The 16,702-nt window shown below is 36.9% G+C and overlaps 1 protein-coding gene across 2 annotated transcripts in view; it reads left to right on the forward strand.

The window, feature by feature from the left end:
• Positions 1–15,123, forward strand: part of TAFA1 (TAFA chemokine like family member 1) — a 573,437-nt gene extending 558,314 nt beyond the window's left edge. For both annotated transcript variants that reach the window (XM_019661057.1, XM_019661058.1), the window contains exons 4-5: positions 8,033–8,157; positions 14,009–15,123. In XM_019661057.1, the coding sequence (XP_019516602.1) occupies positions 8,033–8,157; positions 14,009–14,026 (143 nt within the window). In that variant the 3' untranslated portion in view covers positions 14,027–15,123. The remainder of the gene's footprint in view (positions 1–8,032; positions 8,158–14,008) is intronic.
• Positions 15,124–16,702: the final 1,579 nt, after the last annotated feature.

Below are 16,702 nucleotides of genomic sequence, written 5' to 3' on the forward strand. Positions count from 1 at the left end.
CTTGTTTGCACTTCAGTGGGCCAAATCAAATCTGATATTGTTTTACCTTTTATTTGGTGTGTGGAAGGTGTGCGGAAGAGGGGGTAGTCTTATACGGCAAGTATATAACAAACTCTGTATTTTGAGTGGAAATGTTAGGGGGTCGTCTTATACGCCCAGTCGTCTTATTCGCCGGCAAATACGGTATTTATTTGCTTTAATATGAAAATGATTCTGTTGATTACTTAGTTTTTAAATTACTTCATCAGTGAGGACTTCTCTGACCACCATCACCCTGACAATCTAAATCATATCCATTTTTAGTTTCCCTTATAGCACATTGTATTTGTTTTGGTCTCACAATTTGTCAGTATGTATTTTTGCATCATTACATTTAGTGTTTCTCTCCCATAAGAGGCTGTAGCTACTTTAGAGTAGGAACTGTGTTTATTTCATGTCCAGCACTATTGTTAATAAATAGTTTTTGAATGAATAAAACATAACTTTTGTCTTCAAATACCCTCAAGAAAAAGTACCATTCAAGGAAATTGTACCATACTTATCTCTGGCTCTTAATATTGTGCATACCACAATCCACACCCTTACCTCCACCCTCACCAAGATAAAATTGTCTCAATTTAAAAAGCACTACAATAGAATTTGTAGGAGAGCAATGTTAGCCAACCCCATCATCATCTGTTAATTCCATGTATGTCTTTGAAATATATTGTAGATCCTACAAAAAAATACAATCTAATCAGTAAAAAATAAATACATGCATCCCAGAATTAGTATAAGCTTCCATTATAGACAAGGCATTAACTCTCTTTGACAGTAATTATATGAATGTGTACATAGCAGAATAGAGGACACATGGACAAGTAATAGTAATAATTGCCATGTGTTGAGTATAAAGTTTATTAGGTATTATACTAAGTATTTTTTCTCATCTAAAATTCACTGTAAGCAGTTGTGACATTTTAAACTTCATTTATAACTCTGGAACCTGAGACTTGAACTGAGGAACTTTCCAAACACATACTACCAGTAAGTGGTGGAGTAATCCAAACCCAGTTTGTTCTATCACATAACCAAAAGTCTAGAGTCTTAATCATTACATCATGCATGGGATCCTATCTTTAAATTTGGGCTCTCAGGAAAGAGGGAGTTTGGAATGACTACAGGCAAGGGTATTCGATGCCTTTAATTTTCTGTTTGCTTTGATGAAGACAATCACACACGGGGAGTCACTGCAGGTTTTTTCTTTCTTTTTTTTAAATTAAATTTATTGGGGTGACAATGGTTAGTGAAGTTTCAGGTGTACAATTCTGTAATACATCATCTATATATCACAGTGTGTGTTCACCACCCAGAGTCAGTTCTCTCCACCACCATATATTTGATTCCTTTTATCCTCATCTACCACCCCCCTCCCCGATTACCCTCCGGTAACCACTAAACTCTTGTCTGTGTCTATGAGTTTTTGTTGCTTTATTTGTTTGTCTTGTTCCCTTGTTGCTTTCAGTTTTATATCCCACATATCAGTGAAATCATATGGTTCTCAACTTTTTCTGTGTGACTTATTTCACCTTTTCAAAGAAAGCATTGTAATAGCTGTTCCAACAACCTGTGCAAAAATGGAGGCTAGAGAGCTATCCCAGACCTCTAATGGAGTTCCAGCCATTGCTTTAAATTGCATGAAAGTTTACACAAAACTGAGCCTGGATATTTGTCTTGATTGGTGTATTTATAACCTACTCCTGGGAACATGAAAGAAATGGTATGTCCAACCATTTAATTTATGCTCAAAGCCTCCTAAGTCATAGAAGTGAGCTGAGAGTTTGGTATAATATCGAAGAACAATGGTTTACTTTCTAGCTTTGTGAAAAATTGCCTTTTCTGTTTTGGAGTGATTTTCTTTAGAGGAATAAACATGACTATGCTGCCAATGATGATAATAGCTAATATTTATTGCACATTTACTAATGCCAGACACTCAGCTGAGTGCTTTGAATGCATTTGTTCATGTAATTCTCACAATCCTTTGCCATAGACTCTATTGATACAGGCTCTTTTTTTCCTTTCTCTTTTTGTTTCATTTTTTATTCATTTATTCATTCATAAATTTACACACCTGTCTTGAGCTACACTATGCCATTTAAAGATGAAAGCAGTATGGTCCCTGCCCTCAAGGAGTTCACTGTTAGTGAGTAGGTAGGCATATGAGCTAATAATTAGAGTCCAATGCATTTCGGGTACAGTTACTATGGTTACTGGCCGCAGTGCTTCCTCAGTTGCTGCTCTGCCCTTTGCACAATTGCAGAGCAAGCATCCAAAACCAAGAGGTGTTTGACTGACATTTCAGGTGCGGGCTTCTTTCTTCTCCCATCTTGTGCATCACTGCCAAATTCACCCTCCCCAACTGCCCTGTCATCATATCTTCCCTTTGCTCAGTGCATATAGAATCCATAGTGACCGACCGTTCCTTTAAAAAAAATATATATATATACTTTAAACACCCAAGGTCCTTGCTTTCAAGAACTTCCATGATTTTATTAAGGTTTCCTCTTCCCACTCTCCGCTGTGAGCCTGCTCTTCCGGCACAATAACGGTTTACTCCTAGAGGAGCACTTTGCTCACTTATGCTTCCTTACCATAACTTATGCCAAAACACCAGTCGCACCCGTACTGAGAAACCCTGAGCTAAACTGTCAGCTCTGAGTGCAGGCACTATGCCATGTTCATTATTTTGCCCTCTCAATACATCAGGTAGCGCTTTGAGTACAGGAAGTGTTCAAATGAGACTCAGACAACATCTATTGAAATTATAGAAATGGACTACAGTTCTTAGACAACCTAAAGTGCATTTGCAGTATTTATTAAGCCCATCGCTTATTAGTACCTTGTTCTATTTCCGTGGGAAAATGCATCCAAGTGAACAACAATAACAACAACAACAAAAAGGATATCTGCCCTGTTTAAGAATTATCCCTGGAAGATGGATTGGTTCTCCATTTACAGTCTCTCATTTGTCTCTATAGCCATATGGCCTGATATAAGGGTGAAATGAAGACTCATCGTAAAAGTGGCTTTAGTGATTTTAAGAATCTCTCAAGGGAAGATGAACATTCTTTAAAAATTTGATGATCAGATATTTTCGTGAACATGGCACATTGAGCGAATCCCAGAACCCCAGGGTTAAAAGGGACCTTTAAGACCCTCTTTCATAATCACCACAGATAAGAGAGAGTTGGTTTTGCAGCTAATATTTAATTAATTCAGTTCTTCTAGGGGAAAAAGTCCTCGTAGCATTAGCACCTGCCTCACAGGTTTCTCATGGCTTCAAAAATTGTTCACTAGTGGGAATTTCTATTAAAATGTTATAACTAATGAAACGAAGCCATGAGTAGCTCAGACTAGGAAGCGCTAAGTATGATATGAACTGCCTCTTTGTCCCAGATTATTTATTTTAAGGTAACTTAATTTTACAAAAACCAAATGTATTGGTTTTATACAAATGTTTGTGCTGACATGATTTATTTTCAATAATAATACAGCAGAGAGAATTCATTCATTCATTCAGCAGTCATTAAATGTTTCATTAGAGCCTATGAATCCTGAACACAAAACTAGAAGAGTTAGCACAACAAGGATGAAAAACATGGATTTTGTGGTTAAGTAGTCCTGGATTCTAATGTTAATTCCAGCACTTCCTACCTGTGTAAGCTTGGGAAATGTAGTCAATCTCTCTGCATTTCAGTTTTTTATCTATAAAATGGGTTAATAATAATGCCTTTTTTTAGGGTTGCTATGAAGACTGAGATAATACTTTTAAAGTATTATACTTAACACAGAAACACATAAGAAGCATTCAAAAATATCAGTTATCATTTTTATTATTGCACTGACCATTATAATTCAAGATATTAAAGAATTTTAATATTTACTTTTTGTTATAAACATATCCATAAAAATTATAAAAATAGTTACATAGCATTAATATTAGCTCCTAAGTGATCATTTATTAATAATGATAATTAAACCTAATTGATCGTTTCTCTTCTAATAATTTCTCTGAAGATTTTAGGTAGCTTCCAGTTTGAGGGAAGAAGAGGCAATTTTTAAATCCTTTCCTTGTGAATTTTTTAAAGATACTGTACAAATACTAGTTTATGAAAAAATAGGATTGAAGACTAAAGTTTGACCTAGAACGTGAAGTGATGTATATTAAGATGACCATGTAATGCACAAATCAGAAACAAAATCAGTCTAATAACATTTTTAGAAAAGCAACACTGGAAGAATGAGCTAGATTCCAATAAGCCAGAAGCTAGCGCCAAATCATCAAACTCTATCTAGGAGAGGCGAGTGTAATATGAATTTTTAGAATTTATAGGCAGGTTTGGGGACATTTTTATTCTTAGAAAGACTTTTCTTCTCCCCTATGAGCCAGTGGATCTTTACGACCTTGATTAAAGGTGATATGTGGGTTTTGAAATGTATTCTTTTTCCTACTGCCTACATTTTCATTTAGGAGATATTAATGCTTGAGAAAAAGAGAAACTGTTCTCTTAGCTTGCAACAAAGTAGGTCAGCTCTGAAAGGGCAGAGAGCAGCCTAAAAACAAAAAGGAACAGAGTCCTTTGCAAGCAGGCGAATATACTAGAGGCTGACCTCCCGGGCAGCTGTTCATTATTCCCGTGCCTCTGTGAGAAAAGAGTGACAAAATGCTAAATCGAAACCTGTTGGGAAAGGTAGTTTCCCCTCAGAGCTAAAATCAGAGGGTTTCCATCCTCAATGGTATAGATTCAGATCAGTCATGCTGAAATATTCGATGGGCTTTCAGGGGACAAGCATAGCAAACATGACAAGCCTGCTTCTGACTGAGCGCTAGCCGCAGGGAGCTTCAGATTGTAGGCTCTCAACACTGACTTTTATCTTGCGTCACCAGAAGTTTTGCAATTTATTGTTTCCTTCCAACACTACATATGTTTTTCTTGTTGCCAAAATATATGCTTCTCTTATTTAATATTGTCACCTCTTAGTTCACATAAATGAGTACTCTTTTATCCATGACTAGAATTTTCTCTACTCCATGTCCTAATGCATTTTACATGGTTTGGTTTGGTCTACATTTAGGGCATAAATTAAACATAGACAAAATTGCCTTTGAAAAAAAAATCCTTAAATTGACCTCATAACAGAGAAGACATGATTTTGCATATATAATCCTGCATAGTAATTTTTACTCAAGGATTTAGGAAGACTGGATTCTAAAGGAGGGAAAAGCTGAGTGGGCAAAGTGTAGGAGGAAAGCCTGAATGCAGAGAGATACCTGGGTGTTTAAACCATTCTGTTTTTAAGTTCACAATCTAATCCCTCTAGCAAATGTGGAATGGTGAGAGAATTTGAATGTGCTTCTGCTTCGCATCAGGGTTTACTCCATTTCATTTTCAAATTAATCCTCTGTGCTATTAACAGATGTCATTTGGTTGCTTTGTTGTTGTGAGAATTGAGCACCATGATAGAGACTTGTCTTTGGGTTGCTAGGGGTTGCAGGGTGATGATGTAAAGACTAGATTTCCAGTCCACTGAAAACAGCCAACCAGGAAGGATCCCAATAAAAACACTGGCAGACATTTTGAAGATTTTTGAATAGAAAAGCCGAGGAGGGTTTGTGAATGGAGAGGCCTTGAGGAGCATCAGGAATGACTGATGGTCATACAGAAATAATTTCTCACTCAGGGCATTAAGAAAACTGTGGAGCTTCTTGATTTGTATTCAGTGAATCTAGTCACTAGTTTTATAAAATCTCATTATCAAAAAAAAAAGTGTGCTGTGAATACATCCACTAAATTCATTGCCAGCTTCCATTGTGGTCAAACTTGATATTACTCTGAAAAGTATGGCTGTTTTATCAGGGACTCAACTTTTCAAAGTTCCACCCACATCATATCAAATATATTAAAAAGAAACCACAACCTTTGTCAAATATACTTTTTACTGTAAACAAATATTTTTGTTAATTATTACTCTTGAGTATTTTTGTTTTTTGTTTTTTGTTTTATTTTATTAGTTTCAGGTGTACAAAACAATGTAATAGCTAGACATTTACACCCCTCACAAAGTGATAACTCCCCTCCCCCAACTTAATACCACTTTGACATCATTTATATTATTGGGTTCTCGGAAAAGCCATGACACATGTTTGCAACAGATGGCACTAGTTCATTTTTGGAAGTACCAGAGTCATTTGCATCTATGTAATTCCTATGTCATTTGACAGCTGACAGTTCTAGCTTTATTCTGAAAAAAATTGAGTTATTTGGTTGAGTTTTGGAGATTTTACAACAAGTTGAAGATGGCAGACCAAACTGTGCATTTTTGCCATATTTTACTGTTTTTCTTCCATAAAGGGAAGAACATGTGTCAAGCTTGTGGAAAGTTGCATGAAGTTCACGGTGACAATGCTCTACAAGAACATCAGTGCCAACGATAATTCACGAAATTCCGTGCTGATGATTCTGATCTCAATGATGCTCCTTAGTTAGGGAGGCCCACTGAGGTTGATGATGACAAAATAAAGTCATTGATCGAGTCAAACCCACATTACACTACACGAGAGATTGCAGAAACATTGAACTTCCATCATTCAAGCGTTCACGACCACCTGAAGAAGCTGGGATACGTTAGTAAGCAAGCTCAATATTTGGGTTTTGCATGAACTCAAAGAAGTTCATTTGACGGGACATATAAACATCTGCAATATGCTCATTAAACATGAGGAAAACAATCCTTTTTTGAAGCGACTGATAACTGGTGATGAGAAGTGGATTATTTACAACAATGTGATGTGCAAACGGTCTTAGTCCCAACGTGATGATTCACCTCAAACGACATCGAAAGCAGACATTCATCAGAGGAAGGTTATGTTCTCAGTGTGGTGGGATTTTAAAGGTGTCATGTTTTTCGAGTTCCTACCAAGGAACCAAACAATCAATTTGAATGTGCACTGTTGGCAATTGGACAGTTTGAATGAATCCATCATCCAGAAACATCCAGAGCTTGTTAATTGTAAAGGAGTTGTGTTCCATCACGACAACCCGAGACCACACACAAGTTTGATCACCCATCAAAAATTATTGGAGCTTGGATGGGATGTGTTGCCATACCCACCATACTCGCCTGACCTTACGCCATCAGACTTCCACTTGTTTTGTTCTCTTCAAAACTCCTTGCGTTGTATAACGTTCAATTCAGATGAGGCTGTAAATCAGCACCTTGTTTAGTTTTTCACAAATAAAGACAGGTCCTTGTATGAATGAGGAATTATGAAGCTCACTGAAAGATGGCAAAAGGTTATTGAACAAAATGGGCAATATATCATTGATTTATTTTTGTTCTTTATATAAATAAATGACATTTGAAAAACATAGACCAAATACGTCATGACTTTTCCGACAACCCAATAGAAAGCACAAATTGATAGTCACAATATTGCCATGGGGATATGTAAGACAGTTTGGGGAACATAATCAATAATGTAGAGACTGTGCTCATGAATTTTTTGGATTTTCAGGTTTCCTTTTGTACTTTTGGTGAATTCATTTTTTCTTTTGGTAGGCCTTTGAAATTCTCAGAGGCCCTACTCTGGCTGGATAAACTGGCCCTTCTGAAAATAAATTAGTCATTCTGAAGAGCATTTAGCACTTTGTCCCTTTCACTGAAAAGAAATAGTACATTATTTTGATTTACAAAAAATAGCAACTGCAAGTTCCTCCAAAAAGTAAGACTTCCTGGTCCATATGTTTTCATTGTACAGGGGCTTTTTGACAAAATGTTGCTTGATGAACCTAGACAGCATAATTATGTTTGCATTGTAAGATTTAGAAATTAAATTTATTCTTCTTAATAAAGTATTCTTAGCCAGTCATGGACGGTTAAAGGGGACCTAGTTGTTTCAAAGAGTGTTAACATCTGCAGAGGGACACAGCACCAATGCCCATGTTGTTTGGATGAATTGCAAATACACTTGTTTCCTGTTTTTGCACAGCCTCCATAGTGATTGGGAAATGGTGGTGTGAGATGGAGCCTTGCCTAGAAGGAGAAGAATGTAAGACACTTCCTGATAATTCTGGATGGATGTGCGCTACAGGCAATAAAATTAAGACCACAAGAGTAAGTCCATGTATTTCAACTGTCTCGTGCATGTTACAAACTACTATTTACCTCTGTGTTGTATGAACACCACCCAAGAAGCTTTGAAGAGGAGAGAATAAAGCCTTTTCCCCGACAGAAACCATTCTTAACTATTTAGATCAGTAGTCCATCTATCAACAAGATGTTAGAGATTGAACTTAACTTCTCCATACTGAGCAGTTTAGCATTTCTGTTACTGGCTCATAAATAAAGCTAGGTTGCAACAGCCAAAGGAAAGAGGACCAGTGAGTCAATTATTTGGATAATTCATCCAACATCTATGGTGCTCAGAAGAGACGATAAAATAAGGGTCTTGCCTCATTCATCCAGATGGCTTGTTGAAAAGGTCTATATTTAAGTACAGCCATTTTCTAAAGGTTCTTTAAAGGAATTGTTTGATGAACTTATAAGGAAGTGATAGGTTTTTGTGATGTGAATAATCATTCCTTGATTTCTCTGGCTAAACCAGGAGTTCTCTTCAAAATATATAACAACCTGTATGGTGAGCCTACCCAACCCATAAGAATTGGTGTCATGACTGCTGGAGCAGGATGGAGAGGCCCAACTAGGCCACCATTGACCCTGTAGATACTGGACCATAAGAAAGTCTGGGAGTCCTACAGGAAGTGGTGGGGAGGGTGGGGTGCTCAAGACACTTAAGACAGCAACTATGTACAAATACAAAGATATGTTACTATTTTAACAACCAGTCATACACACACACACACACACACACACACACACACACACACACACGGGGGTGCCAAAAAAATGTATACAAGTGGACATTTTGGTCAGTGTTGCTCAAGCAGTAGTTTGCCATAATCAGAAGTGCCTGAACACTGATGGGAACCACTTTGAGCACCTCTTGTAATTGCAGAAGTCAAACGTGACTTGTATTCATCTTTTGTTATAGGCATATATTGAATTATAATTTTAATACAGTTTTTCTATCTTAAAATGTGTATACATTTTTTTGCACCCCGTGTGTGTGTGTGTGTGTGTGTGTGTGTGTGTGTGTGTGTAGTCATATATTGGGTTGTCAAAAAAGTCATGACGCATTTTTGCAGTGAAAAACATAGAAAAATACGTCATGACTTTTCTGACAACCCAATATATGTGTACCATGTGAATATCAACCCTGTTGTATGTATGTATGTATGTATGTATGTATCTTAGTGTGTTAGGTATTTTTTAAAGCAAGCTCCACCAATTACAAATCCCAATATGTTGAATTTGTAGTCTTCCAAAAGGGTGATTTAAATTTAAAAGGGCATCTCTGATTCCAACCCCTGTATTATGAGACTTAACTTGATCTTTCTTCTCACCATTATCTTTTCAAAAAATAAAATTGGTTCTTGCAGCTTTGTGATGCAGAAAACAAAAGTAATGCTGCATAGTATCATATAAGCAATTATTTTATATACAATAGGTGGAGATGCTTTGCATGTCAAATTTAACTGCCTGTACTGATCACATTAGCGAGTAAATGGTCACACCTCCCTGGCTTGCAGGCAGGAGAGATTTCTGAACCATCCTAGCTTATTAACCTGCATTTTCAAGTAGCCGAGAAGCTCAGCATGGATTATTGTATTTTGTTTCAATGAAATCTCTATAGAAGAAATATCTACAGAAATAAGCCTGGTTGGTGTCAATTGCCCACAGAAACCATTTTAATTATCCAGTGGACTGTGGGTTTTAGATTTCCCTTCAGTTATATTTTACCTGAAAATGATTTTACCAAATAAATTAAAGATGCCCTCACGAGTTGGTGCTAAGCTATTCTAAGTTATTATTGCCAGTGTAATTCCAGAATCATGAATTTGATCATCATTATTTTGAAAACGTTGCTGATATAGTTTCTGCCAAATCTCCATTCTCTATTCCAAATGATAACTGATCACCATTTACTGAAGGTAAGCCCTGCTCTCATGGTGCCTCTGGACTTGAAACTCAGTAAAGAACAATAATGCAAGTCAAATTATGTCAGGAGTTAAATAGGTGAAAATCAGGAGTACCAACTCGGAGACTCTTTGGATGCTAAAATATAAACAAATAATACACAGACATTGTTATCGCGACTTTTTGTGACCTAACTTTCTGTTAATCAGCTTCTGTAGAGAATATTTTAAAAGCATCAGGCATGCTGTAAGTACATCCTAGACATTTTCCAGCCTCACAGAGGCACAGCGCAAAAGCTGATCAGGGTAACATAGGCTGCAGCACACTAGGTTTGCTGCCTCCCTGGGTGGGCTGAATGCAGCCAGTCGAGTGTACAAGAGAAATAAATCGCTCTTGCAGTGCCTTTGAAAGCAGAGGCTGTACCTATTCTGACGTGTGCATCCATTGCAAGAGAGAAAATGAGAGCCTGCTCATCAGCCACATGAGACAGTCAACAGAATTCTCAAGTCTGTCTTTAGAGAAGGAAAAAGAAGACACTAGAAAAAGCATACTTTTTAAACCTTGAGAGGACTCCAACACTACTCCTGACTTACATTTCCTCCCCTTTTCTTACCAAGAAATTCACAGTGAAATAAGCACTTTTCAACACAAAAGAACCAATTAAGTCCGATGATACATACAGGAGCTTTCCATTCAGTATAAATGGTGTGCAAGCAACAGTCCTTAGATCATATGCTCTAAAAATAGGTTTTATATTAATTTTTTTAGCATCTATTTTCCCCATTAGAGAATGAATATACCTACACACTTCAAATATTGACTCTAGTATTTTAACTTTTAAAAGCGTTTAATGCACAAATACTTTCATTTGAATCATGTTTTCATTTTTCTGTTCTTAACTAAGGTAGTCTTCAGGATAAAAATAAATTCTTCAAGTTCTTATCAAAGTGAAAGTGGAAATTAAAAAATCAACTTTTTTGTTTTTATTTGTAAGATTGAAAGACAGTGGCTGTTAGGGGAAAAACAAAACAAAACAAAACAAAAACAAAAAAACCTAAAGAAACATACTCAGATTGTTAATGACAACTGACAGTTTTGTGTTATTTTAAAAAGTAGCTCCAACATAAAGTAACTCCAACATGCAAGAATGATTCATGGTACATCATTGTTTTTCCTTATATAGGTTTTTTTCAAAACCTTCCTATTATAGGGGTTACTTCCCAAATAATCATGCTAAGCCAGAATTCTCAGTAGTTTGTGAAATGTAGATAAACAAAAGATGCTTCAAAGTGTAATCTAAGTTAGAATTTTATGATGTTCCTTTTTTACAGAAGATAGAGAGTATAAATTCAGTGTTTCATTTAAATACCCAGACACCCCAGATTGTCGAGTAGCCAGGGTAAAAGGCCACCATCTAAAGGAAAACCTTGGTGAAATTGGATCTGGGTGACAATAGACCACACAGAAGACAGATGAGTAAAATTAGGCAAAACCTTTCCTTTCAGGAGATTTGAAAGAATAAATCTAAGGGAAAGAGGACACGTCCTGAGTGAATGCCACCTATAGAGAGTATGTAGTCACCCTTATGCGGTTTTCCAAACCCAGCCTGGAGTAGAATAAAGCTGGTGACACACACCCTCCTGGAAAGAAGCCTGGTACATCTGGGTGACGTTTCATGACTGTTTTAACCCTGTCGCTGCTTGATCATTGCTTCAATTGTTTTGTTAAAATTGCTTTGTTGGTAGTTTACAGCAAGACTAACCAACTTAAATATTGGCTAGAGATTTTTTTCCTAGGGTTTTGGATACCTATTGGTTTATTTCTTTTCTTTAAACTTACATTTGAAAAACGTAAGTTGGAAAGGCAATAGCTCATGCATTCAGGAACAAATCTACAGCCTGTGTGTTCAGGAACAAGGGCGTAATTTAGAAAGACAGACCTCCCCATAGAGGAAATGAGTTGTTTGGCAATGCTGCAATAATTCACAGGTAAAAGTGAACATTGGTTATTTGGGGATAGGAAGAGGAAGAAAACAAAACGAGAAAAATCAAAATCACTTGGAAAGAAAAACAAGCAGATTAAAATAGCAGAAAATAATGTGGTATAATACCTGGGGAAGTAGCAAGCCATTTTGGATTTCCTACAACCCAACATGTTAATGTCTTTCAGACAAGTGAGAAACAGTTAGGGCACAATGTAGAGTCCCCGAAAATGACAAGTGAACGGACCTCAGACGGCACACCTAATCACACCAACCATCTGGTCAAATCAGCATTTTAGGTGATTGGCCCAACACAAACCCACCACAATCATTGGTCCATTCCCTCCTGGGCCCATCCTCCTAATGGCGGCTCTGACTTTGCGGATCTCCACAGCGATTTGTGTACTACTGAAAGGGTAAAGTACTAGCTATGACTTATTTCAGCATCTTCACTCAAAATTCTACCAGGTCTGAAGTGTTCTGAGAGCTTTTACAATCTTGATCTCCATCCTATTTTGCATGAGATGTTTTTAAAATTGGAGGGAAGGGGAAGGGAGAGGAAGGGGAGGAGAGAGAGGGGGGGGGGCAGAGGTGGATGTTTGGAGATTATAGGAAAGAAGAATAAAACAACTGCTATCACAATATCACAATTGTGCCTAGGTCCAACTGAACTCATGCATTTCTTTAGCCAATAAATATATTTGTCTTTACTATTTAAAGTTAGCATATAAAGGTCTTGAGAATGTGATGGTGGGCATGACAGAGCCCCTGCTCTTCCATGTAGGATAGGATGTAAGTTTGGGTGGAGGGGGGTGAGTATGTGGGTTGGTAGAAATGAAAGAAAGGCAGTTTTTGTAAACATCACTTTCTCCCTCCTTTTGCTAAAAAAGAACCGTTAAACAGAAGGTAATGAATGCCACTGGAATATAGGAAACCAGGGTTTGGAAGGGTCTGTTATTTATATGGGGGGGGGGATAAAAAAATAAATGTGTTAAGATTTCTCAGACATTCTACCCCTGGCCCAGCAACTAGTGAATGCACACATTTATTATTATTCCTACAAACCCCAAAAGCTTCAAATGGACTCCCATGCTTAGACTCAGACACTCAATTTCTAAGGCTGTAAAGAATTAAGAAATGATGAAGAAAAATGTCTTATGTCTTAGAACTCTAAAGCAGAAGCTTCAGTCCTATTAGAATCATCATTTATGCTCTAAACCAGTGATACCCTGTGCATGCATGCTTTTGAATATTGGAGTTTTGGGGATCATACTCAAATGGATTAAATGGCATAAATAGTTATAGGAGTATGCCCTTGATTGCCTTTCAGCATTATGTCATTGTTTGAGGAACAGTTCCTCACCTTGCAAAAGGCTTCTATGTTTCTAAACAAATGTGGTCTAACCTTGGCAATGACTTTACCTTATGCCACCCTTTACATCTTACAACAGGCCATCATGATGAGGCTTTGGAATGACCTATTCAGTTCAAATTCTCATCAGACACAGGATTGACTCCATAATTTGCAGAGCCCAGTTCAAAATGAACACATGGGGCCCCTTGTTAAAAAATTACTAATAATTTCAAGATGGCATCAGTGTCATTAAACCAAGTGTGGGGCCCTTTCCAGCACAGGGCTCTGTGCAGCTGCATGGATCTCCTGCCCATGGAGCCAATTCTGGTTAAACATGGTTCCAAGAGTCTATCTCCTCAGTAATATCTCCAAAATTAATTTAATAAATTGATAAAAATATGGTGACCTGTCAGTGTGCTTTGATTACCATTTGAAAACTACAGCTGTAGACGTTAACATTTTTTACTTCCAATCACTTAAAAGAAGCAACCTCCTAAAAATTCAAGATGTCCTCATTTTCTGCCTAATCACCTTTCTTTGTGCCTTCATTTGGTTCTTTTCTCCCTGAAATTTCTTTCTTTCTTTGGTTTCAGATTCACCCAAGAACCTAACAGAAGCATTTGTTGTAGTAATAAAGGAAAACCAACTCTGCGGAAAATACATTTTAAGAATTTAAAACATCTAACACATTACAAGCCAAATAGATTTCTTATTTGCACTTTGACTGGTTACCAGATAATCACAGTGCTTTTCCTATGTGTTATGAAGTGGAAAGACCCAGAGTCTTTGGCTAACACCATGGAAAATGTGTTTTAAATATAAAGTTTTCTCAATGAAAATTTTGGGGATAATGAAGAACGATCAACTCGCTTCTAATTTGGATCTATAGTTACTTTATACCATTGGAAATATATGTATATATAATATTTTGAGATATTATATATTCTCTTCAAAAAATGAACAGTACCACAGTTTGAGGCATCTGGTATAGCTCTTTGAGTTTTGGATGTTTCGTTTTGTTTCTTTTTGTTGTCGTTTCTTCTTCTATTGGCAAAGAAGACATGTGCCCTTTTGAGAGTTCGACATGGCACTCACACCGGAAGGCCAGCCACAGGTGGACTCCTGGGATCTGAGGCATCATAATCCCGAATCAAGCACTTCCTTCTGTTTCTGCCAGACGGCCCGAGGAGGCACAGCATCCTGTTTTATTGCTTTCTGCCCTGTGCAATATTAGCATGCAAGCTTGGCTTACATAACCATACTTTATATTCAATTGATATATGATAACCATTTTAACCTCTTCCAGGAAAATATTTTTAGAACTACAAGCTTTTACACAGGTAACAAAGCGAGGATTCTGGAGGGAGCTGCTCCACCATGCTAGTAAGACTCTGGCAGGTGTATGGTAGAATATGGATCTCTGTATTAATAAATCCTGTAAATACAATGTCTTAAGGCTTTGTATAGCTGTCCTAGACTGCAGAAATGTCCTCTGATTGACTCCAAAGTCTGGTATCATTAAGTACATAGTGCTGTAGCAAAAAGTCTTATCATGGCACCTTTTTCTGTATTTGATTTGCTTTTTCCAAGAGCATTCAGATCTCTTCTGATGAGATAGGAAAACCATTAAAGCAATTAGGTTTCAGAATAATCTATGTGACCAAATGTTGGACAGCCCTATTAAAGTGGTAAATAACTTCTTTCTAAACCTACTTGTCCTCTTTATTTGCCATTTGTTTTTCCACAGTCAGTTTTAGCCAAATCCAGAGAACACCCAGCTTAGAGACTAGTAGTCAGTCCATGAAATCTTTGCTGTCATAACAGCCACTATTTTCAACCCTAATATTTGGAAAACTAGAAACCCATTGTCATAACTGCAGTGTCCTCCACCAGCAAGATGAAAAATAAAATCCCATCGTTGGGCTTTCATAGCGAGCACTTGGATGATACATATGGGGCTCACATCGCAAAAAGATATTATTGCCCATTTTCTCTTTTTGAGAGTTACTCAGCGGATACTTACTCATATATGAAGGGTACATCTACTTAAGTTCTAGTTTACCTGAGGAGAGCATAATATTGGGTTGTCGGAAAGGTCATGACGTATTTTTTCTACGTTTTTCTTTGCAAAAATGCATCATGACTTTTCCGACAACGCAATAGTACTACATGTTTCTATTACTTATCATATTGCAAGTGTATTCATTTTTTTCTCCAAAGCCTTTTTTCTGGAATATATTGTTGTTAGGGCCTCTTATTAAATCAGCAACACAGTAGGTCCCCTAGATTGTTCAATGTTAAACCTCAGGTAAAATCCAGGAGATCCTTTATCTCTACCATATAGCTTGAAGTCTGACTGAATGCATAAGCAGTCTAACCAGATAGATTGATTCTACATTTTGAATGCTTATAAAAGCACCCAGAAATGGAAGGGGAATACTCATTGCAAAATTTAGGCTTCCCAAATACTTTCACAAATATTTGTCAGGAGGCAGCATAAAATTCATACCAGAAAATAAGAATTTCTTGAACTCATGGTCTATATCCATGTACCAAGTAATTGTACCAAATATTAGAAAGTGACTTTCATCTGTAATTTTTGGAGTAAAAACTGAAATAAAAAATTCAAAGAATTATCTAGAATGGTACATCCTCAAAGGTGGAAGAAATAAGTTCTATAATCAAGTATATTTGGGAACACTTTTAAACAAAATAAAATAGAAATATTTATTGAGAGAGTTTTCAGAGCCTCTACAGAAAAAGACACTATGTGGTTTCAAGAAAGATTAGAACAGAGGAGCCAAGTAAAAAACTTCCAGAATCCAGCCATGTTGAGTGATCACTTAACTAATGGAGAGCTCATTTCCTGCCTAATGAAAAGCTACAAAAATTATTTCTGTGTGAGGATATATTCACTGTATTATCATATCTTTATTTTTTCAAGAGAACCAGAAATATGGATTTTTACATAAAATCTCCTAACATTCTTAAACAAGATTAACTAAAATGAGATTATTTCCATGAAAAAACTCTGCAAGCATTATTATTGCCCCAAATTCCCTGATCATGTAGCCTCTTCTGAGATTAGTGTTTCCTGGAATACCCTTTTAGAAGTGTTCATCCTGAATGAAAACCCAATGATAAGAAGAAAGGATATTTTCTTTTCTATGGCCACGCACATACAGATCTTTATCATAATTTACAATGTGTGGAGTTCACAGCTTTTCCTATTTTATAACCAGAGCTTATAAGTCAATGAAAGAGCAAGTCTAGAGGGCCAGGTCTAT

The sequence above is a fragment of the Hipposideros armiger genome, unplaced genomic scaffold (genome assembly GCF_001890085.2).
Source record: "Hipposideros armiger isolate ML-2016 unplaced genomic scaffold, ASM189008v1 scaffold_334, whole genome shotgun sequence".
NCBI lineage: Eukaryota > Metazoa > Chordata > Mammalia > Chiroptera > Hipposideridae > Hipposideros > Hipposideros armiger.